The sequence below is a fragment of the Podarcis bocagei genome (genome assembly GCF_964188305.1).
Source record: "Podarcis bocagei genome assembly, chromosome: 5".
NCBI classification, from domain to species: domain Eukaryota; kingdom Metazoa; phylum Chordata; class Lepidosauria; order Squamata; family Lacertidae; genus Podarcis; species Podarcis bocagei.
Window position 1 is genome coordinate 61183665 of NC_138129.1, and position 25524 is coordinate 61209188.

Here is a 25524-nt window from a genome sequence, read left to right on the forward strand (position 1 = left end):
AAAAATAAACAAACTGATTTTGACTGGTTGTGTTTTATATTGTTAAGTTACTTAGTGATTTGTTTTCTTTTTTGTAGAAAGCAATTAATAAATGTAATAAAAATAAACAAATGAATAAGCACAGTATCAAACATCACTGGTGAGGTGCCATCATTAATTTGAATACCACTTTCAAGAATGTCCTCTCCCTAGAAAGTGCCTGTCTCACCTCATTATGCATAGAGAAAGGGCTGTTATGTAGATATGTACAGGAGAAGATGCTCCTTCAGGTAACTGGCTAGAAGACATTTGCAGCTTCAAAGATTAATGCTAACACTTTGCACTCGGCTGGGAAATCTTCCCGGTTATCAATTAAACTTTGTTATATCTTTCCCATGCAATCTGAAATTTTATTCCACTGCATCACTACTTTTACAGAGGTTTCTCCTCATGGATCCACTTAGCTATTAATTTTATTTTCTCTGTCTCCACTTATACCCGACTATATTGGCAAAATTGAATGGATCTAGCTACTTCAACAATCTCTTGATTTTCCCATTTCTCTCCAGCTTCTAGAAGTCTGTCATAAAGCCATTCATCCCTTTCCTCATTCTGCCCTCTTCTTTCTTTTTCTGTGGCCTTCAAGTCATGGTGAAATCAATCAAGTTGATCAATTAAGCACTTAGAACGGCCAGGAATCACTTCCAATAAGAGGGTTAGCTTCTGTGACAAAGACACAACAATACCACAGCTACCCTGTTTTTAATGAGGGAATTTATTTATTGAAAGACCACAGTATTAAGGTTGCACTTAATACTAAAGGAAACCAGTTAAAGCAACCAATCTCCCAGTAAAGCTACATAAAGAAAGGTCCATTCCAAAACCAAACAGAACACAAATATCAATAAAATATGCAGGGGAAGAATTCACAGGCATTATAGACACAGAATATTTAACGTTAACTTGCTCTCATAGCTTGCCACAGAATGTGAATAATTCAGATCTTATTTATGAATCGCTGTGGCCCATGCACATTTTCTCAATTCTCTGAAAAGACTGACAGACTGCCCATCACCTTTTGTTTGAGCTGGCTGAAGCCTATTACTTGTGTCTTATAATCTATGGGTGATATATAACATTAATCAGAGAATGGCTGCTGAAATCAATAAAATTCTAAGTCCATTGATTTTAATGGATCTGCTTCAAGTATGACTTAGTTGGCTATCATCCTATTTCTATTAATAGCATCTTCTATAAACAACATCTTCTTCCTTTAGAAAGAAAAGGGGTGAAACCTTCCATAAATGCAGTTCTATGAATGAAACAACATCTACCTACCCATGCAGCATATAATGGAATATGGAACACTGGTTGTGCAGATTGCTTAGCGTGGACTGGAGAAATATAGCCTCTACTTTCAGTTCCTTTCAGTTAAGTTGCTGTGCCTGCTGCTACCCTTTCCTGAATAATTTCATCTCTTCACATTCCTATTTGAAATTACCTAAGCTGCAATTATCAAAAGCTTCCTTCACATATTAATCATATGAAGAGGGTCCATGCACTGAAAGAAGGATCTTTGTCAACAACTGTTTTTTGTGTTGAAGATATGGTATATGGAAATTTATGGACCTAATGGGTATCTAAAGCCATTTGCACATGCAGAATGTAGGCACCCTATATATAGAAATGAGCAAACTAGTGATATTTTAGGGAGCAGGCGGTGCCCATTACTTACATCATAGGAGCCTACACAACATAAAACACTGTTGCTGTATGTTGTATGTTGCAAGAAGCCAAGTTACAGGGAACCAGACAGAGGGCCTTCTCGGTAGTGGCGCCCTCCCTGTGGAACACCCTCCCACCAGATGTCAAAGAGAACAACAACTACCAGACTTTTAAAAGGCAGCAGTGTTTAGAGAAGCTTTTAATGTTTGATGTATTATAGTATTTTAATAATTTTTTTTGGAAGCCGCCCAGAGTGGCTGGGGAAGCCCAGCCAGATGGGCAGGGTATAAATAAATTGTTGTTGTTGTTTATCTTATATTTTGGAAATGCACATCCAGGTTTTCTTTCCCTTTACATTTTTTAGGAGCCCCAAGAGAGTGGGGCCCTAAGCTATAGCTTGTTTAGCTTATACGTAAATCCGGCACTGGTCATACCGAATGCTGTTCATTCGTTTTTCTGCAGTATGAAAAAAAATGCTGAAAGTCAAAGGCTTTGCTGAGCATATGCAATACCTTAGGCCCCTTCCAAATAATCATGCCAGTGACATTTTATTATTGTTATTACTGCTGCCATTTTCATTACATTGCATTTTGGACTGTTTTTGTAATTAATAATAAAACATCCTGGAACTATGAAATGAAGGTCAGGCTTTATTATTTTTAATCAATGAATTAAAAAATTGTCTTTGGCCAAGGACTAAATCCAGGATTCTATAACCATCAGTAACACTGATGTTGCAGATGTGCTCCAAAGAAATGACTGCAGTTGCTAGTAGGATCCCATTTTTTTAAAAAAATCAAAAATCCAGATTTTTAAAAATAAAATGTAATGTCAAACCGGGCCTCAGGCACAATCCAGCCATTCAGTTTCACTGTATGCCATGCATTGTCAAAAGAACTGCAGTGGTTGGAGCATCAGAAAGAAATGCTCCGTGGCTTTTCAGAGTTATTCAAATAGCTCATATAAGACTTTCAATGCATATTGCGATACATGACAATGATACAGTCTTGCACATGCCAGTGGCGCTTTTGCACTGTTAGCTAGAGGACATGGAACTCCATCTGCCACAGTGACTGGTGGCAGTCCCCTGTAAATATGAGACTATAAAATAAGAATGCAAGAATAGCTCTTCGGCAGCAGACGAAATGCCTACACTGAATTTAGATTGTTCAGTACCAATGTGAGGCAGATCACTATTGCTTCCATTATTGCTTTTTTTACAAGGGAAACTGAGGCTTAAAAGATTTTCCTAATGCTAGGCACAAAAAGAATGGCTTTACCAAAAAAGCTTAACTTTTTCTGAAGGGAAAGGGGAGGTCACCTTATTATTAACTCATTCTTCTATAAGACTATCATATTTGACTCTAAGCCATTAGGCAACTGTGTGAAATCTTGGTGATAAAGTATGGGAGAAATTTTTAAAGGTGTTTCCCCCCCCTCCACACACACACTAATGTTCTCTATGTATCATATAGGAACAACATCCTAGTGCACTAAAATGGATCTGAGCATTTGGATTTTCGGCTCAAATGAAACTCAGAAGAGGTGGAGAAGTTTGATCTGTTCTTCAGCTAGAGGTGAGACTTTGATGTAAAGAGTCATGCAGCTGTATTACATAGAAAGTCACTCCCTTAATAGCGAAGATTGTGTAGTCTCCTAGATTTTCAAAGTTTAAATGGAGAAGCAGACACAGTTTGTACCATCCTGTCCTGTTTATGAAGCACAAAGAGCAACTACAAATTTCAAATCCTTAAGATTTGAGGCTACTTTATTGAAAAATGAAGAGTTTTCAACAAGTGAAGTTTACTTCAAAAGAGACAAGTGTCACCTTATCTCTGTGGACATTACAGAAATATTACACACTTTAAGTTACCTCCTAAAAGTAGTTTCATGAAGACAATGTATTAGACATGGCCCCAGTAGAATCTATTGTATACTTAGGGTCATATTCAATGAGGTCCTACTCAGAGTAGACCCTTTGAAATTAATAGACCTAAGTTAGTCATGTCCATTAACTTCAACAGGTTAACAATGAGAAACATTAGCACTGAATACCACCCAAAATATATACAAAACCATGCTCCTGCTTCCATTATTACCATTTTCAATATAAATCAATTTCTTTCTACCCTGTTTATATTTCATTCAATCGCAAGGGGTTCAAACTGGTTTCTAATCATATAGCACTCCAAATTTGAAGCATTAATAAATAATAAGGGAAGACTCACAGCCATAAATGTTGAAACATGCACTGCCCTATATAATTTATAGAAGATTCTGGTTAGAAACTACTTCATTTTCAAAAGTCATAAAGGCTCAAGATTTTCCTGGGAGAGAATTCTGTAAGTGTGATCCAATATAGTTTCAGTCAATACAATAAAATACAGGAAAAGAAATGACTAGGGTTCATTATAAAGCAATAGTGGCATTTTTTTTATCTCTGCATTACAAGACAGACAATGCCCAGGCCATTATGAGCAGAAGAAATGCCAGATTAAGAATTCATATTTTCCTAGTGGCACATTGATTTAATTTCTATACCACTCAATATAGTTTAAATACTTCTAAGCAATGTACAAAAAACTAAGGCAACAACAGACAATATTATAAAAATACAGCTCCATATAAAAATGTTACATTAATACAAAGTTACTCACATATATAAATGAATTTCAGTTCATTTTCCTTTGAACACACTCTTCCCTCTCAACCTCAGGCTTCTCACTCAGAATCAAACAAACCTTCAGCTCACCCACAAAAGTCTCACAACAAGAGGAGTTCATGGAAACAGCCTAGTCTCTCCCTCTAGACTTGCTCTTTATGGACAGGTACTTCCTCAGGCTGCCTACAGCTGTGTCCTATTCAGCTACACTCACACAGGTGCAGCAGGTTTGCTGAGTTTCCCAGGTGTTGCAAAGGATGGGGAGTGACTTCCCTCCACTCACAGCCCTTTCTGTCCTATCATCCTCCTCATCCACCAGCTGGAATCTGCTAGAAGCTTCTCCTATACAATTTTATTAAAATGGCAACCACCATTTGTTACTAGATCCATTCCTAGATGCATCCACTACTTAAATCCACAGCATGTGTCTCACCAACAGAAAAAGAGCCATATATTTCATTTGGGGTAACAGCTATTATCTAGAAGGACAGGAAAATGTTAAATTATCAAAGGCATGAATTTCCTTAAGCGAGAAGAAGCCGCTTTTTAAACCAGCCCTAAGATCGCAAAATGTACTAGCTAATACGCATTTCTACTTGCCAACTTCTCTGTGCTCACATCTGTTAATACTGGTGGTTAATAGCCTTAAAGTCTTCTCTATTAAGATTCCTGGAGGCTCTTCTTACTTGCCAGAGGTGGCCGGCCAAGGCATGTAGGCTCCTCTGGGCATCTCCTTACCAAGGATGCAAGAGAACTGAGGTACGTCTCAGATCAGAGACAGCCAACACTGTCCCCTCCAGATGTTGTTGGACTACAACTTCCATCATCAAGCTGACTGGGGCTGATGGGAGTTGGGAATCTAAATCTGGAGACTACCATGTTGGCTCCTTCTGCTTTACACATTTAGACGGATGTAAGTCCCCCTGAACTCAGTCAGGTTTACTTCTCAGTAGGCATTTGTAGGGTTGTACTGTTAAAAGAATAAACCAGGTGGCTCAATTATGCATGCTTTTTTGGTGTTACAACAGATTGTATAATGCTGATAATGCATGGAAATTATTTCAGAACAACTAAAGCTGATTAAAACACAGCAGCTAATTATATTTCAGCAGCTTTCCCTGTGTCTATGAAATAAAACAAAAGATGGTATTTATTCAGAATATTAATGGCAGCACTCTCTGGCAGGTAAGAGGCAAACCCTGCAGAAACAATGCAGCTCAACAAAGCATAATGCATGGGATATGAAACACAACCCAGCGCAAATGAGTGAGCGGTACTAATCCTACACTGAATAATGCTAATTGCAGGTAAAAATCTTGTTCAGAAAACCACCTTCATGATATCCTTATACATGATCTAGGAACTTGTCTGTCTTGTCTAATGACACGCACACAGCACAACTGAGCAGTCTACACAACAAACTTTCATCAAACCAGCAGTTATGTCTACCCACATGCTGCAATACATGGTGAAGATCTGATTTGGACAAATTTCAAATCCCAAATAGAAATGACTTGAAAGGATTCTGGGCTCGCCAGAGCTGAAATGGAACTCTGTAAGATGGCTTGTGTTGAAGCAGGCAGTGGCGTAGCGTGGGGGGTGCAGGGGGGGCCGGGCGCACCGGGCGCGACATCGGGGGGGGGGGCGCTCGCACTCGCAGCTCTCTGCCCCTACCTGGCTCACTCACTCTCTCTCACTGCAGTGCTGGCTATGTGAATCCGATCCGAGCTGCTGGGTCGCCGCCCACTGTGGAGGGGGTGGGTGCCAGGCGTGCGGTGCGGAGAGAGAGCGAGACACTATCTGGGGGAGGCACGGTGCAGCGGCCGCCCAGTGCAGCGCTGAGCGCAGGAGAGAACCACACCAGACCAGACCAGGCAGCAGCAAGAAGAAGCTGGCAGCGGCGGCAGGTTAGGGGTTAGGGGGCGCAAATTACATGCCTTGCCCCGGGTTAGGGGGCAGTGCTGACAACCCATGCTACGCCGCTGGAAGCAGGGACTCACCTTGGCAATCCAGCCATGAAAAGAATAAGAAGAAGCTATATCCATGTGCTGAAAGTGAAAGGTAATACAGTGGTACCTCGGGTACATATGCTTCAGGTTACATATGCTTCAGGTTACAGACTCCACTAACCCAGAAATAGTACCTCAGGTTAAGAACTTTGCTTCAGGATGAGAACAGAAATTGTGCTCCAGCGGCGCGGCAGCAGCAGGAGGTCCCATTAGCTAAAGTGGTGCTTCAGGTTAAGAACAGTTTCAGGTTAAGTATGGACCTCTGGAACAAATTAAGTACTTAACCCGAGGTACCACTGTAGTATCTCTAAGCCTGCCATAATGTCAGGGTGGAAAGATGAGGAAAGAGAGAAGAAACATCATGGTCAGAGTGAGGAAAGGGTGCAGAGGGCCATCTCCATTGTTACTTACAGGCCAAGCTTGTAATCAGATGGAATTATTGCAACTATAAATTTAACCCCTTCATATTCTGCACCTCCAATTTTTGTTAAAAGTCTGTGTCTGTTTTTCTGTGATATGGCATGTTTCAATAGGCAATATGGATATTTTTTGACCAATAGTATATAGAAAATTATTCTAATCCTAAAATTTGCAGAAAAGCCACTGCACCCATCCAGTTGAAATTTAGCAGGATACTCCAGTTCTGTGAAAAAGTATGGAAGAAATTATTGCATTCTGTGTGTGCAACTGTTCAGCATTTCACTTTGGCCAACTGTAGGGCTTATCCAGGTTTAACTAAGACATCTGCCAGTTTCACCATGATCATCCCTGCTTGATAACCACCACAAATATGCAACATGCCATCCCATTCAATCTGGTATGTGTATGGCAGACCAAGATTAAATGTCCATGCAGTACACAAAGAAAGCATTAGCCTTCTGACTCTGAAGGGGGAAAAGCAACTTGAAAGGAAATGACTGTATATGCTGTTGTACATTTGGTATGAACTTTCTGAATGCTACATCATCTGTGGCATGGAAAACTTTTACTAATAATTTCAGAATAATTTTGTGCATTGTTTTGCACAAATGTGGATTTTATGTATGAAAAATGTGGGTTTTATGTGTGGAAACTGTTGCCCTTGTGACATTTCACTGATATACTGTTTGTGAAGTGTTTTACAACATGCCAAGTGGAAATTATTTTATCTCACATGCATATAGCTATATTGCTCATTTTGACCATAGATGGGTACAAAGATAAGTAATACATAAAGATTTCAAATTCTAACTGCTAGGTGTTGTCTTGTTGTTTTTTAATGCAGCCAGCAGAGGAAAAGATCCTGCAGTTTAAACGTGAAAGGCAAAGCTAACTTGGCGCTTTCATTCCAATGAACATAGTAGTTTATTATTTTAGGCACAGACCCTGGCCGAGACCACAATGACTCCACGGCTCGTGAGCAAATAAAAGAGGACAAATTGAATGTGATAGCATGGAGAGAGAAAGAAAAAGTGAACAAAGAGCAGGATGCCAATTTGTGGTTTGATAGAGGAACTGACTACAAAATGGGCCAGGAAGCAGGACTTCTGAGCGTGAACATGATTGAACTCTTTCCTCAGAAGGGGCTGTTTATTCTCTCGAAAATTAGCAAAACACTATGTGGCTGCAAATGAATGGTCTACCACTGAATGTGTGTGACCTGGAGCCTTTCATTCAGTTGTGTCACACAATAGGCGACAGAATTTCTCACTCTTGGAAGGCAAGTATAGAAGAGAAAGGAAGTCGTAACCTTGGAACATTCTCCAAATATGAATGGGCTTCTCTTCAGATAACCGGCCTCTTAAACATGGCTTAACTATAAATGGAAAATAAATCTGCAATCCCAGTACACCTTCCATAAGGAGTGACTCTACTGATAAACCAAGGAAACGTTTTTGTGAGCTTCTCCACAAGGAATTTCTAGAGCATTTTCTCCTGCCCAATAAAATACTGGAAATGGCACAGCCAGAAAACACTTGCAAATAAAATGGAATAAATTATACACCATAAATAACCAGGTAGATAGATTTGACATCCTCATCATCAAAAAAACATTTTATACAGACACGATCAAGGATCTAAATGAGTAAGGTATCTAGAAATGTGTTTACACTAAAGTCATTGATATAAATTTCATATTGCAGGCATTCATATTGTCTAGATTGAAAATCCATTCAACATGGTTAAGAATTCAGGCTGGGTTTTCACTGGTTTATTGCATGTAACTGAAAGAGTGGAGTTATATGTTATGCATTATCACTTGGCATTAAATTGCGCAGCCTCACACTTGTCCTGTAAAATACAGTTGTACCTCAGAGGTTGAACAGAATCCATTCTGGAAGTCTGTTAGACTTCCAAAACTTTCAGGAACCAAGACGTGGCTTGTAATTGGCTATAGGAGTTTCCTGCACTCAATCGGAAGCCATGTCGGACATTCGGCTTCCGAAAAACCGGAACACTCACTTCCGGATTTGTGGCATTCAGGAGCTGATTTGTTTGACAACTAAGCTGAATCCTAGGAGCTTGTCACATTGGGTTATAATAATTCTCTTTTTTTTTTTCAATTAAAGCAAGATGGCATATTGGAAAGCCCTGCTGGGGAAGTGTTCGCTCAGGACAAAGATCCAAGGACTTCATGGGCAGGATAAAATGCAAAAGCTGATTTTGGCCCCTTCTTATTTTCATGTAGATTAGGTTTAGCATTCAGCTTCATTCTTTTTTCTCTCATCTGAATCTCAAAGCAGAAATTACAATTAAATACTCAGTACACCAGCTTAGTTCAAAACAGGCATAACTCCTTTGAGTTGTTTTTACTTATCCCTTTTTCTGGCTTTTTGCTGCAAAATCAGAGGCTAAGTCTTTGAATGGGTCTCTAACACTGTGCTGCTCTCACCTTGTATTTAAATGCATGCAATGATTCTTTCATGGTTTTGAAGCAGTGTCTCTTGCTCCCTGGGTACATTTATTTATTTTAGGAAGAAATATAGTCGTCCCCCCCTGCTTTAGCAACTGTGCACAGCATGATTTCAGGGTTCTTGGTTTTTTGTTCTCTTAATCAAAATTATCACTTAATTCATTTGATTGTTGCACAGTTCTCATATATTCCCCCCCTCTCAAGCTTTTCAGGGCATCATTGAAAATCTGTTCATTCCAAGTTCATAGGCACATATAACAAAAGCAAGGAACAAAAATATGAAAACAGCAAAATAATCATGTTTTCTATCCCACCCCCACCCCCCCAGAATCTGAATGACTACCTACTCCAGCCAGGAAACATAAGGTTATATTTAGTCCACCAGACATCTTGGATCTACGCAGTGGTGGAGCTTCATGCTCCAGCACAGGGGGGCGGAGAGCAGGCAGGAGTGGGGCTGGCGTGGCCCCCAGGGGCGTGGCGCGCTGCCCACAGGGGCGTGGTGCACATCCTGGGGGCATGGCATACTGCCTGCGGGGGCATGGCACCCAGCACAGGGGGGGGGGGAGCCGCGATGGCACCCTACCAGGATCGCGCTGCTGGGGGCAGTGAGCTCCCCCCACACTCCTCTTCCTCTGCCAGTGAATCTACGTCATGAATCAATTTTGGTATTTGATTCCAGTATTTAAAACAGAGAAACCTTGACTGATACAGCATCAGTAATCTTGAATTACACCAAATGAAGAGTCATAATAGCCACCATATCCCAACATTATCAGATTTACAGTGGTTGGTTTTTTGTTTTTTTTAAATGGTTTATTCTACTTCCAATCACTAGTATCAGAATCTCCTGCATTTTGTGTAAAAGAATAAAATGTGTTAATTGAACTTGGGTTCTTTGCATCTGGCAAGCCAACACAATGTATCAACAGCATCAGTATTGCTGGGAAATGTCAGAAATGCTACTAATACAACTGCTAATAGCAGAGCAAACAAAAAAACTGAAAAGCAATTGGTGAGATATAGCACACTGCATTGAGAGAAAAATATCGGCTACAAGTGGGAGTAACTTTGCAGACATACAGGAGAAGAAGATATTAAAGACAAATAGACACAAGACTTTAAACAGGGACATCACTCTTTGCTATGGCGTTTTCACCACTTGTGACAAAACATTTCAGTGGTTCTGAGATGGACTCCTTTATTATTATGTCAAGAGTTCTCTTGTCAAGCACTTTCTCTTAGGCTGGAATGTCACCCGCAAAATTCTGCTGGTGCTAGAAAGGGTTTTCAGCTATACATAAATTAAGGGCAGGGTTGAATGTTGGTGTGTCCGTATAGGGTAGTAGCTATGTATAATAAAAATCAACTGAACAAGTTAGTTCTCATTAAACTACTGTATTTTTCGCCCTATAGGACGCACCGGCCCATAGGACGCACCTAGGTTTTTTTTGGGGGGGGATAAAGAAAAAAATATATATTCCCCCCCCCCAGCCGCGGCTTCAGCGTGCCCCGCGCTCCGGGCAGCAGGCTGCTATCCGCAGCATAGGGAGCCCTGTGGGAACTCCCGCGGGCTCCACAGGCTTGCTGATAGCTTCCTGAAGCCTGGAGAGCGAGAGGGGTCGGTGCGCACTGACCCCTCTCGCTCTCCAAGCTTCAGTGAAAGCCTGCATTCGCCTCATAGGACGCACACAGATTTCCCCTTCATTTTTGGAGGGGAAAAAGTGCGTCCTATAGGGTGAAAAATACGGTAATTCCTTGGTTTCAATGGGACAGTTGTGACTAGTTTAGTTGAATTGAGGGCCAGGTCTTGATTACTCTGAACACTGCACATCTTAAATCATTTATATCAACCTATTATATCAGACAGAAATCAAAGTCCATCCTGAGCACCTTCTGGCTATCGCAGAAAAATTAAGTCCTTGTTAAACTTAAAATAGTCCATATACTACTATGTGGACATTATTATTGATGTTATTATTGTGCAGATAATATCATGCTCTCCTGCCAACCTAGCAATTCGAAAGCACGTCAAAGTGCAAGTAGATAAATAGGTAAGGTAAACGGGAAGGTAAACAGCGTTTCCGAGCGCTGCTCTGGTTCGCCAGAAGCGGCTTAGTCATGCAGGCCACAAGACCCGGAAGCTGTACGCCGGCTCCCTCGGCCAATAAAGCGAGATGAGCACCACAACCCCAGAGTCGGTCACGACTGGACCTAATGGTCAGGGGTCACTTTACCTAATGTCATGCTAGGTATACCCCTATGAATTTTGCTCACTCTAAAAGCCTGATTCGAATCTAGCGCTGGCAGCAAAAAAAGCTCACCTTGAATTAACCGTAGAGAACAGAATAGATGCCTAGCAGTTAAGGCAAACACTTTCATGGTTGTACACGAGTTGAGAAATATTAACCCTATATGAGTTTTGGGCCTCAACAGATTGAGACACCCAAGTTAAGCCAGTTAAAAATGTCCTGCATCATACTCCATTCATTCATGTACCTCTTTCCTGGCAATATTTTCTTCCTATAAAAACCCCTGTTTCCTGAGGGCATTTATTACATTACACTTCAGAATTTTTCATACATTGGGGGTGGGATCCTTTAATAATCATCTAGCCTCTTCTTGCTCTAGATACCATCAGCAATACTTTTAGTCTGACAACCATGAAAATACAAATTATTTTCATTCCTCCCCCCCCCCCAATTTTAATGCTGTTGACCTTCCAGTCCAAACACACTAAGAAAGAAAATGAGAGATATCTTCAGAACTTTAATAAAATGTAAGGCATAACATGAAATAACATTTAAGGATTTTTTTATTGTTGGCTGCTTTGAGGGTATTTTTTGGGTAGCAAGGCAGCCTGTATATTTCAACATACTGATATTTACAAAAATTGCAAAGCTGAATTCTGCAGGTGCCGACAGTTTAAGATGCTGAAGATTTTCAAAGAATCTTGAAAAAAAATATATCCATGGGATTCCCCACCCCCCAGAACAGACACCCCCTATCTTGCATCCATTTCTCAGTTCTTAGGGCTTTCCCCTCCAAGCTGATCCTGCAACATAGCAAGAATCACCTGAAATCTGACTTGTGCAGGTTTATATGGTGCCAAATTTGTGAGGCTGGCAGGTGCTGCATGCAGTGGTTGGCCCTGTCCCACTGCTCCTGAGGCAAGATGCTACCATCCTACCAAAATGTTCACCATTAAAAATGCATGGCTATATTATCTTGATATTTGCTGCCAGCTAAATTGGTGGAAAAGCTTGTGACGGTTTCAGAAGTCAATTTATCACATGAAAAACTTGCTGTAACAGAAATTAGGTCATAACAGCAACATTGGCTTCAAAACTGGGTCAGCCATTAAGAGAAACTTTATGACTGTGCACAACTGAAAGATCTAATCAATGGATTATGACTAATATACCATGTTTATTGCTCTTATTTCTATGTGCGTATTGCCTTGCATTGCCCTTTTACACATGGCAAAATATGAAATTAAAATTAAAGGATTACAGTGGTACCTCGGGTTAAGAACTCAATTCATTCTGGAGGTCTGTTCTTAACCTGAAACCGTTCTTAACCTGAGCTCCACTTTAGCTAATGGGGCCTCCCGCCGCCGCCGCACCGCCAGCGCACGATTTCTGTTCTCATCCTGAAGCAAAGTTCTTAACCCAAGGTACTATTTCTGGGTTAGTGGAGTCTGTAACGTGAAGCGTCTGTAACCTGAAGCGTCTGTAACCTGAGGTACCGCTATATAACTGGCTACTGCAGATATGGGACTCCTGCAGTAGTAGTAGTAGTAGTAGTAATAAATTATTTGTACCCCACCCATCTGATTGGGTTGCTCCAGCAACTCTGGGAGACTTCTAGGCTTTTGCTAACTAAAACATCTGGGGGGGGCACCAAGTTGGGGGATGCTGTCCTAGCCAAAAAACAAAAAAAAGTATCAACACTACTTCAACCAGCAAAATGTCATCCTGAGTTCTGCTTCCTGATCATGCTAGTGTGTGACAGAATGCTTTGAACAGGCATAAATTAACTGGAGGCACTATATTATGAAATCATTATTCCGTGGTACCTACCTATCATTGGGGCATATTGCAGCCTCTTGAAAATCACAGAAAACTTGTGCCACCCAACAGAATTTAATCAGTCCATGAGAGATTGTTCATAACAAATCTGTCAGCTTCTGAGATGTCACGGAACTATCTGTTCCTTCTTGCTGCAGCAGAGTATCATATAAAACATCAGGCGATATTTTATATTATTAACAGGATGCCATGTTCGCAAGCTTCACAGAGCATTGGCTACATGGAACTTTGGCCCAAGTTAGCATTATGCCTCTTGTGTCCTCATGTAGGAGTTTGTTGCCATTTTTTTTTTAATACATCCATACTGGTTGTAGCGTTAATGTTTTTGATTTATTTTTTTTACTGGAGTCCACATTTTTACTGGTATTTTTATTTATATTCAATATATGTATTTTAATATATTTTAATATATTAAATATAATATATATATTTTAATACATCCATACTGGTTGTAGCGTTAATGTTTTTGATTTATTTTTTTTACTGGAGTCCACATTTTTACTGGTATTTTTATTTATATTCAATATATGTATTTTAATATATTTTAATATATTAAATATAATATATATATTTTAATACATCCATACTGGTTGTAGCGTTAATGTTATTGATTTATTTATTTTTACTGGAGTCCACATTTTTACTGGTATTTTTATTTATATTCAATATATGTATTCTTAACCTCAAAATATGTCTTTATATGTATATATCAAAACATGACAAAACCATTAAATTAGGAACCAGGTTTACAGTCTTAAAATAATCCTGAAAATGTCAAAAATCTATAGGCTGTTCCCGAGTTATAAATTCTGCATATCGATCTCAGCGATATCATTTTGAGGAGACTCAAGAGGACTAATTATGCCAGCAAGTGAGCGAATAGAATAAATAGCACTTGGCATATTTGCTTGGGATATACATATTACACACTTTAAATGTCAGAATAATAAGGAAAGGAAATGTTTGTTTTTTTAAAAAAAACCTTCTATCCTGATTGGCCAAACTTTGCCCTGCTTGACATACCCTCATAAGTTAAATGTACCCACATATTTGACCCGTTCCACTTCTGGGAGATTGCTAAAAAAACAAATACTGAAGAATTTGTGGTATATTGCAAGTCCTTGTACGCATCAGAAACTAATGATTTTGGGGGGTTTTAAGACAGCTATATTTTCACTCAATAATCTTGAGGTAAGAAAGATGGTGCTGTCCTCCACAGCTGTCAAATACTGTCATACCTCGGGTTGAAGTTGCTTCAGGTTGAGCGCTTTCGGGTTGCGCTCTGCGGTGACCCGGAAGCAATGACACCACGCGCATGCGCAGAAGCGGCAAATTGTGACCCACACATGCGCAGACACGGGTTGCGTTTGCTTCAGGATGCGAACGGGGTTCTGGAACGGATCCCAATCGTATCCACAGGTACTACTGTAGGTAGTTGGCTCTCAGGGGAGCCAGGAGCTGCTGGAAGATCAGAGGGAAGACTCCCCTGTCACTGGGCTACTCACAGACTATTTAAGGAAGCCCCGCTCCTTGAGCCCACCATGGGACTTATCCACCCATCCACCATTTATTTCGTAAGTTCTTGGTTTTGATGTGGTTATCGTCTGGTTCTGCTTCACCCCCTATTCTTTTTTTTGTTGTTGTTCCATGCAGTCACTTTGCTGCAAACATCAGTCAGTTGCTCTGTGATGGGGCTGGGAAGGGTATGGAGGGTATTACAAATCTAAGACGTGTGGGATGTGAAACTTATAGCAGTCAAGTACAACATTCCTACAGTGGACATGTTAGGGGATATTTTTGTACCACTCAGGAGAAAACTTCCTGTTTCCTCCTGAGCTGGGACAGACTTCCACTGCATGTGACTTGATGTGGGTGTGGCCTGTTGTTGGTAGAGGAGCACATGGCCTCCATGTTCTGCTTTCTGTGTTCTCCATTTTTGTTTTCCTATGTGTTAACAGAAGTGACTGCTCAGTCGCGGTCACTTGGGACCTTATGGGACAGTTCATGTAGATCCGGCATAGGCAACCTCGGCCCTCCAGATGTTTTGGGACTACAATTCCCATCATCCCTGACCACTAGTCCTGTTAGCTAGGGAACATGGGAGTTGTAGTCCCAAAACATCTGGAGGGCTGAGGTTGCCTATGCCTGATGTAGATATATAGTTATGTAACCTAAGCCTGCCTTCAGGGATCTATCTGTGAACCTGAATGAATGTGTGAGTAAACTGTTGTTGTTGTTTAGTCGTTTAGTTGTGTCCGACTCTTCGTGACCCCATGGACCAGAGCACGCCAGGCACTTCTGTCTTCAACTGCCTCCCGCAGTTTGGTCAAACTCATGCTGGTAGCTCCAAGAACACTATCCAACCATCTTGTCCTCTGTTGTTCCCTTCTCCTTGTGCCCTCCATCTTTCCCAACATCAAGGTCTTTTCCAGGGAGTCTTCTCTTCTCATGAGGTGGCCAAAGTATTGGAGTCTCAGCTTCAGGGTCCGTCCTTCCAGTGAGCACTCAGGGCTGATTTCCTTCAGAATGGATAGGTTTGATCTTCTTGCAGTCCATGGGACTCTCAAGAGTCTCTTCTAGCACCATAATTCAAAAGCATCAATTCTTCGGCGATCAGCCTTCTTTATGGTCCAGCTCTCACTTCCATACATCACTAGTGAGTAAACTACTTTTATATTAAATTTAATCAGATTCTCATGTCTGTTCTTTTTAAGGGAGGGATTAGAAGGGAGCTTACCAGGAATCTTAAGTTGTGAGGCTCAGACAAGCCAGCAACAAGCTAACCGCTGTGTAATTTTAAAAGGGGGGTGTTTGGAACTCTGCTAGGATATGGAACTTGCTAGCGCAAGTTAGGAATGGTATCATTAATTAAAATATCCTCTCCTGCCTCCCTAATCATCCTCACAAGATGGAATCCAAAAATCCATGCATGCATTTTGGACATACTTCCCCCTCCTCAAAACACAGCCCTCCTTCCACAATTAGCAAAAAGAATTACAAACAGTAAAATTAAATCATCCCACGTTAGTAAGAGGGACAGTATATTTTCTTTCTCCAGTGTTTTAGAGGATTAAAGTGTTAAGTGGAGTGAAACCTCACCAACAATTGTTCTAATTCTTAGTGACAGTATTTGCCTTGAGTGACACTTTCCATCAGAAAGTGCAAGTACATCAAGCACACCCATCAAGACTTCAAGTACAAAGACAGATAAAATATTAATTAAAATGTATATTTTTTCATGAATATTACATTTGCAGTACATGAAAGTACGCTATAAATGCAAAGGAAAAAATCGCAGGCAAGATTTCTGACAGTAACCCAAATACATTATTTTAAGCTCTAATTATGGAGCAGTTCCTTTAAAACCATCCATCTAAAGTCAGGCCTGCCAATGCCAATTTTTAGAGAATTTGCTGGTTTAGGGCTACACATTGATTTTTTTATTGTGATAAATTAAAATCCAATATTAGCCAACAAGATACAAAGCGCACAAAAATCAACATTTGTCTCTTTTAAATTAGGTCAGACGTATGTGCATGAGTAACGCAGACAAATGAGAGAAATCAGACATGGGCATTTTGTGAAATAAGTAATAATTTGGCAAATGATGACATGACAATGAACTTATCCAAACTGGGGCAGTGGGGCAGAGCCAGAGGACAGGAGGATTATAGTCCACACAGGGATGCAGCAACTATCCATGATTTTCAGTTCCAGCAATGAAATTATTTGTTTTAAGATGTGAAGTACGCTAAATATTCAGAAGCTGCTGTAAATCCATGCGTGGTTGCCCCATGTAGAGAATCAATGAACTGCAGGTGGCAACATCCTCAGTGAAGAACCTTCCTGATTGACCACCAAGGCCGATCACTGGATCCTTCTAGGCAGAAAGGAGTAGGAAGAACTAGCCTTTATCCAGCTGATCCTTGCTTGAGAAACAAGGTCTTCCTGAATCCTAAGTTATTATTTGGGCCAGCTTCCAATTTGACCTCAAGAATTCACTTGCTCTTTGGTTTGAACTCTTGGCTTGCCCCTTGGCCCTGTTCTTGACCCCTGTTCTGTCTTGGGGCTCATAGTTCCTGACTCACCTCAGACTGCTTTCCATGGCCCAATCTCAATGTGAATATTGCAACTGTAGCAACCACAGCTAATTAACTACTTTCTCTTCTTTATTGTGCACTGTGGAACATCTGGCAGGATGAGGAAAAGTCAGAATCAGCAGAATAAAGTGATTGTAGGAAGAAGGGCCTGTAACTGGGATTTCTCCTCATTTTATGACATCGACAGTAGCAGGTTCTCAAGTGAGAACTACAATGAGAGCACACCAGTTGCAGGCCTATATCCTGTAGTGCATGGTGTGTGGTGCCACAACTCACTGATCTCCGGTCAGTCACACTGTTGTTGCTTACTGGGTGATATAGCAGGGTGGGAGAGATGGTGGTGCAGTGCAAACACGCCAGCAGAACTAATCCTGCTGGTGCTTTTGCCACTTCCCCTCTACCTCCCGGTCAGCAGCAGCAGTGTGACCAACTGGAAATGTCACACTGTGTCACACTATCCACTACTGGAATGACAACAGCAGACTTCACTCTCTTATAGCTTTAGAAATTATATTATCATTCTGGCCAGTGAAGCTAAAAATCCTCTTTTTCAGGTGCTAGCATCTTTGTGGATGCTTCCTCTGACTCATACTCATTTTTTTCTCATTCTAGAAGTCTGGGGAATACAATTTCCCTATGGACACAGGAACTGCTGTAACTTGGAAATGTCCTAGTAAATCCCAGATACTGCCATAATGCCTCACAGATTTCACATCCCACTTCAGATACACTGGAAAGGATGAGCTTGGCGGACAAGTTCATGAAACATTGGCAACTCTTCCTTGGCATCACTTGTAAATTACAGGAAGCAGAATGCAACACTTGCATAAGGTTATAAGCTTAGATAATCAAACAGTGCATCATACTTTGAATATATAGTACCCAGTACTATCCCAATAACTCTTCATAATTGACACTGCATTATTTACTTGTAAGTTTAATGATCTTGGTTATCCAATAACATAATATTAATTAGGAAACCTAATTCTATCTGCCATCAGTCTGGTTTTATTTCTAGCATCATGCTAAATAGTTAATTTATATAAAAATTTAATTGAGATCCTTTTTAAAATTCAAGAGAGGGCATAAGCCACGGTGAAGATAATTATAGTTAAGATAAAAGCTGTTTTTCAGTGTGTTCTGATTTTATTTTTAATGTTTGACTTAAGCCCCTGTTAATCCAAAATAAAATTGTTTAAGTGATGGAAATATAATGATTTGACTATGAGATAATTTCAAGCCATTCTTTAGCCTCTGTGTTATGAGATTTTAATATAACAACAACAACAACAACCAGCCACTACCCTTTTGGTACATACTTTCAGCACTTTACATATGGACACAAAACCCTCCTCTCTCCCCTCCCCCATAACAGAGACCCGGAGTGCCAGCTTGGTCCCGCGACCATGGGTGCCTGGAGCCCTGGCACTGAAATTTGTGGGTGACCAGCCTCTTCATGAAGAATTTTGTGGGTGCTCAGACACCCAAGGCTCAGGGAGTTGGCACCTATGACAGAGACAGTTTAGGCTTCCTTGCAGCCACAATCTGAATAACAATAATACACATGATAATTGCATCCCCGCAATTAAGATCATGTGTAGTTTGACACAAAATACCAGTTCAAATGTTTGTCTTTCACATGGAAATGGACAGAAATGAGACCTTAATATGTCCTACATCACCTTATGTATTCTATCACAAAAGCCCCTGGCCCTAGTTTTAACAACTTCAAGGTATGTGGATAAAATCATATCAGACATAGAAGTAGCTTCATTGAGTTACTGTGTCAAACAAACAAACGAAACAATAACTATGCATTAGTTATCGAAGGCTGTTGCTTTGATCTGCAGCAGGTGTCAGAAAACTTTTTTAGCAGGGGAGCAGTCCACTCAGACTTTGTGTGGGGGCCGGACTATATTTTTTTTGGAGGGGGGAATGCCCCATAAATAACTCAGAGATGCATTTTAAATAAAAACACACAGTCTACTCATGTAAAAACACCAGGCAGGCCCCACAATTAACCCAGAGATACATTTTAAATAAAAGGGCACATTCTACTCATGTAACAACACGCTGATTCCCGGAGCGTCCGTGGGCCGGATTTAGAAGGCGATTGGGCCAGATCCGCCCCCCCCCGGGCCTTAGTTTGCCTATCCATGATCTACAATAAGCAATTTATGAAGCATTTCATCTGTTTTGTGTGACTTTATATTGGTCAAAAATTACTGCCCAGCGACAGGAAGCTTTCAAGGATACAAGTACCAAGAGATTCAATTGTGTTGTCTGGTGTTATTATTTTACTTACGCCTGTCTTCTCATCAAAGATTTTGATTCCTCCAAATGAGATAGTTAAAAATATTTTCTGCTTGTGTTCCCCTTTTGAACGAGTTGCAGCAACAATTCCCTGTTGGGAGAAAACAGAATGGTTCTGATTTAAAATAATTTGACATTTTGTCTCTGCCCATTGTCTGCAGACGTTAGTGAGCAGTGGCAGTGTGTTATTCCTTAAAGAACTGAACACTTTCAACTTTCCGTTGGTTTGGGACAATATATTCTCTTTTATCGATACTTGTTATTAAGTAAGGCCCACTGAATTAATTGGTACTGACTTCTGTATAAATGTACTGAGGACTGTGTTGGACACTGGCTTCTATAGGCAGATCCACTTTACATATCAATTTTCAAAACACCCTCCTGCTATGAACTGTGTTATTCATTTTTCATCTGAAACCATGTAGTTTTGCCACAATCAAAATCTTACTGTACTGATAATTTCCCTCTTCTTTTTCTGCTGCCTTGGAACACAGTAGGAATGTTTTATTTCTAGGTAGGTGAAACTGATGAAATTTCCATTTTGGGAAGTAGGTTGAAAATTCTTAGTGTCCACATTCTTTGCCTCTTTCTTTTCTGATTTGAGTTCCTATCCCCCCCCCCCGCCTTTACACAAATATTAGCTTTCTTTTTCTTTTTAATATCTAGATTCATAAAGAATTATATAATCACAGAAGCAGAACAACCAGAGGACTAGTCCACTTTTTCCTCAACAAATAAGGCCTCTGACTGATCATACAAAAAGCCAAAATATGGTGTTTTATTTTTGATGCATTAATTAGAACACCTTAGACAAACCACACCCACAGTCTTTCTCTTTGCCACATTAGGAAATGCATTTATTATTTAGAATATAACACTGTTGCTAGAAGCAGCTGTATAACTTCTGTTCCAATTCATTATTTTTAAAGCTAGTGTAAATAGTATCATCAATACTCTTTCCAATAGCGATTTCTGGTACTGAGTATGAACAGGATTGTAGCCAAAATGGGATCTCTGAGAAACAACATGGCAGTAGCAGATGGAATCCTGAATAGAGAACAGTAACTTCTGCAAGCATTTGTTGCAGGTCTCATTTGTGGCAAAAAAACATCATCAGACTGTACAACTTTGGGCTAAACATGGGGGAAATAACATGCTTTAACGCTACCTTGTGTAAATGAACAAAAACATATATGAAAAAGGTATCCAGGAGAAAGATTGTAGCCCAGCTTTCTTGCAGACATGCTAGTTTTCCATACAGATGGATTTATTTTTTCTCTTGAGGACACATTCAAGCATGTGGCATCACAATCTCTAATCTTGGGCAGTACAGTTTAGAAAGTATCCCCACCTAATCTGCTGTATGCATACAATCCATTAGTCTTAATGCCCTACTTCAGCATCTATCAAATTTGAAATGTTACAGATCCCCTTTTATGGTATCTAGTTATGGTGGAGCATTATGCTTAATTGTATAACACTGTTCTTGCAACAGTCAAACTTGTGACACCACTGATGAGCTAGTGTGGTGTGATGAGTGGTTGTGTGTGGCAGGGTGGCGACTGGGAAGAAGTCTCAGAAACTAGGATATCTAAGGTGAGTGAAGGAAGGAAGAAGAAGAGGCATTAAACTGAGATAAGAATAGGTAGAAACTTGGAGAAAATAAAAGGAAAGGAACTGCAGATATCGAGTACAAAATTTACTAATACTATTACGATGCTTTGCTTCCACATATAGTCATTCTATATGTCATTATTGTTTGTTTCTGTTTAATAAATTAGATTTACTACTTAGAAGTCCTTGCATGGATATTCTAGAGGTGGAAGCTGTATTTTCTACATATATTGTACTTGGTGCCATGGAAACGAATATATATTTGGAGTATCTACTTTCAGTAATGTTTTGTAATGTGAAACTGACAAAAGCATGATATTTGGATGCACACTTAAAAAAAATTCATCAATATTTCTAGTGTCTATTCACAGCAGTAATATTTTCAGACTCTGGTATGTGGTGCTTACAAATTACTAATCCCAGAACTGAGAGCAGCTCTCCAGCACACAACCCTTAATCAGGCTCTTTGCACATCCATTCAGTTGTGCTAACTACCCTGAGACATTCAATCAGTCCTGTGTTCTTTTCAAGCTCAAGGCAACAAGAGTAATGTATACTCTCCGATCAGCGTTAGAGACCAAGATATGAAAGCTAGGAGCCAAATGGTGCCTTAAACCTAGGTTATGGACACAACAACAGAATGTCCAGGCACACTTTTTTTATAACAAGAACACAGTGCTGAAAATAAATGAACTGCAGCTAAAGTATGGTGTTCATTTTTCACCCACTGAGTACAGAAATTTTGCATTCCAAATTATTATAACATGACAATGCTAGTTTATTTTTTGTTGGGGCAGTGATTTTTGCTTTCTGGAGATTTATCGTGAGACATCACAAATATTCCTATAATAATATGCAACCACTACCCATGTTTTTGAACTGTTCTGTACACACAAGTTAACATTCACTGCATCTCTATGAATTTTAAATTTAAATCTTTATTGTGGTCCAAAGACCCATCAAAAATTTCAGAACAAAATATGATTAAGACAGCCAACTACAAAAGAGAAAGGAACTGAGGCGATCATTTTGTTTTGTCTCAAGCATTATGATCCTTGTTTCTTTTAACTTCCAAGAGAAACTTTGCCACGGCCAGTGTAATATCATTAGATCTGACAACCAAAAGATATTTAATATGGGAGGCTTCAGATTTTCTCAGCAGATTTGCCAGTAGGTGTTTGATCAGTTGGTCCCTTGCTTGCTCGTACTGTCCACAATGCAATAAAATATGTTTCATGCAATCAACGTCCTGAGAACATAAACAAAGCCTATTCTGATAAGGGATGCCTATCAGTCTACCATTTAGCACTTCCAATGGAAATACATTTAGTCTGGCTTTGGTAAATAAACACCGATAGGTTGGTACAGACAGGTTCCTAAGATATGAAGGTATCTGAAAGTCGTACCCATATCGGATTCCTGCTGCTACCAGGCCACAAATTACTTGAGATCGAGATCGCAGGTCGCTATGTGAAATGTCCCAAAGCCTTTGCTTTGGGGATTCAAGGGCAGTGTCATAGCCCCGTTGATACAAGAGGGCATCCCTATCAAATGATGCAAGCTTATGGAAGGAATCTAGCACAAATGGTGACTTGTCCCAGAGTCCAAATGCAAGTGGCCAGGTTCTATGCCCTTCATGTAGGCCATTAAATAAGGATGCCTTTAGTAGAAACAAATTAATATGCTGCAGGTAAATTTTCAGCAGAAGGACATGAATATTTAAAAAGAAATAAATAAAATCATCCCAGTACATGGTAAAAACCAATAGAGCAGGAGCAAACAGCAGTCTGAATTTGTGACACCACCTGTTTCTTTTGGTTCTAGTAACCTCTCAACATTACACAGGCAAGTCTCTCAATTATGCTAACAGGAATCAAACATTTTGGAAGAGAGATGGAAATTGAGACCCTCTGGGATGGAGACAAAAGGGCCAGCCTAGCCTTGTTAACAGCCAGAAGCTCCCAAACCACTTGTTGGCAGATGGAACCAAGGAATGAATGAGAAAGAAACTACAAACAGTTTAATCTTATGCATGTGCCATGGTACATGCTGCTTAGACACAAAAAGAGCCAGCCTTTCAAATTGGGTTCTTCCTTAATTACCAAGTACTTAAAATCCCTTTCCAACTTCTTCTTTTTTAAAAGAATCGGACAAAAATATTGTAGCAGCACAAGATGTGTGTGTAGTAAATGTCAACATATAAACTATAAATACGTACATCATATTCCACTGCACGTTTATGTTGCTTCGTTTTATGTCCCTTATCCTTACCCCATTTGCATGGACAATGTTGTTTCTCGGATCAGAGATTTTGTTGCGAATACATATAAGTTTACTGGGAACATTTGCTTCTGCACCATCTAAAACAGGAGAACCCGTGGCCCTCCAGATGTTCTGGGACTCCAACTCCTGTCAATCCCAGCCAACATGACAAACAGCCTGGGATGGTGAGAACTGCAGTCCAGCAACATTAGGAAGGCTAGGGGTTTCCCATCCCTGATCTAAAATAAGAAATGACCTCCAAAAGGCATGGATCTTTGAATCCAAAATCTCTTCACGTATTTCCCTCCCCTTTAAAATGTGCTTGGTCTTCCCCGTGCCATTATCACCACAGTCAATGTGATGATGTCACTGAGGGCAAGCAAAGCAGATTTTCCTCCATTTCTTTGCATTGATACAGCCATGTGACTAAATCTGATTGGCCATGTCATGACTTTTAATAGGAAGAAGGGCTTTAAAAAATTTGACAATGAAGCAGTCTATCAGGGCTCCAAACACCAGGGAATCGGTGCAAGAACATTGTTGGAAGTGATGTTTCAGGTAGCTCTTTGACTCCTCAAATCCCCTTTTCACATAAAAATGGCTCAGTCCAAATAAGTAATACTTTGATCAATAACATTTTTGGGGAGGGGGGGAGAGTTTCACAACACCTTTAATTTCATCATGGAATCTTGACATAACTTGTCGCCTCGTGCCGCAGAAACTTCGTCTATCCCAATGAGTTTTGCTTTGTATCGAACACCGTCGCCTTTAAACCTTTTTATTAAAGTGGCTTCGCTGCGATCCTGACCTGAAAAGAGAGAGGTGCAGTTTTGAAATGCATGTAATTTTATGAAAGCAGTAGAAAAGCTAAAGGTCTACAGGCCAGTTAGATGTGTTAATCTGTTTTGTTGTCTATATGTTTTATCAAAGTCCAAGTTTTTGAACCATTTTTATTCAGACTGCAACCGTGTGTGTGTGTGTGTGTGTTGGTAGTGTGCATTTCTACTCCTTAACTGGAATGAATTGAATTTTTAAATATTATTTTAGTGCATACCAGTCAAGTCAACTTTCAAAGCCACAATCCATCTTACAGATGTTATCTCCCAACCACCACCACTACTGAAGTGTGACCAACAACAATCTGCTTAAACAACTTAGTTGATGGCTCCTACACACCAGAGGGCAGTGGAATAGAGGAGGGCTGATGCAGGTCCTTCAGTACATATCCTGCTATGCATTTCAAAAAAATGTACAAGCAAATTTACAATCACCTATGTCCTTCCACACACTTTTTGGGTGGGTTTTTTAGAACAACAACAGCAAGTTGTATGTATAGCATATCTGTCTACATGCTCTGTCAGTATGTAACTGGCATAATCAAAACAATAAATTAGAAGGCGGGAACAAACACAACAGTGAACAACTAATGGTATAAACCGGAAAGGTGAAAGTTGCTCCTCATATACAGATTCAAATTAGATTATTCTGGTTTAATTCAAATGGGGAAAATGTGGATTAACAGCTGAAAAATGCTGCAATGTGTACAAGCTCTCAGACTATCCCCAATGGAGGTCGCCAGCAAGAGCATCATTTGCCTTCCATGTGGAATGTTGCAGCTGCTACGAAATTTTCTACTACGCAACATGTTTTACAATCATTATTCCACATGCCTTCACAATTAGCCCTGCATGATAAGCTAGGATGAAAGAGAGAGAAGAACTGGCCCAACTCCAGCCATACCGGAACACTCAAGTTTGGCTGAGATTTGAACTTTTGATATCCCAGGTCAAAATCTAGCAATCAATCCACCAAGTAACATGTATGATACCTTCAACTCAAATTAACAATGCTGCCAGTTCCCCACAACTTTGAACCT

At 40.1% G+C, this 25524-nt stretch overlaps 1 protein-coding gene across 6 annotated transcripts in view; it reads right to left on the bottom strand.

Moving 5' to 3' along the window:
* Window positions 1-25524, bottom strand: part of DAB1 (DAB adaptor protein 1) — a 656563-nt gene that overhangs the window by 52593 nt on the left and 578446 nt on the right. For all 6 annotated transcript variants that reach the window (XM_081196886.1, XM_081196887.1, XM_081196888.1 and 3 more), the window contains 2 exons: window positions 24317-24456; window positions 19765-19863 (listed from right to left, as the gene is read on the bottom strand). In XM_081196886.1, the coding sequence (XP_081053012.1) occupies window positions 19765-19863; window positions 24317-24456 (239 nt within the window). The remainder of the gene's footprint in view (window positions 1-19764; window positions 19864-24316; window positions 24457-25524) is intronic.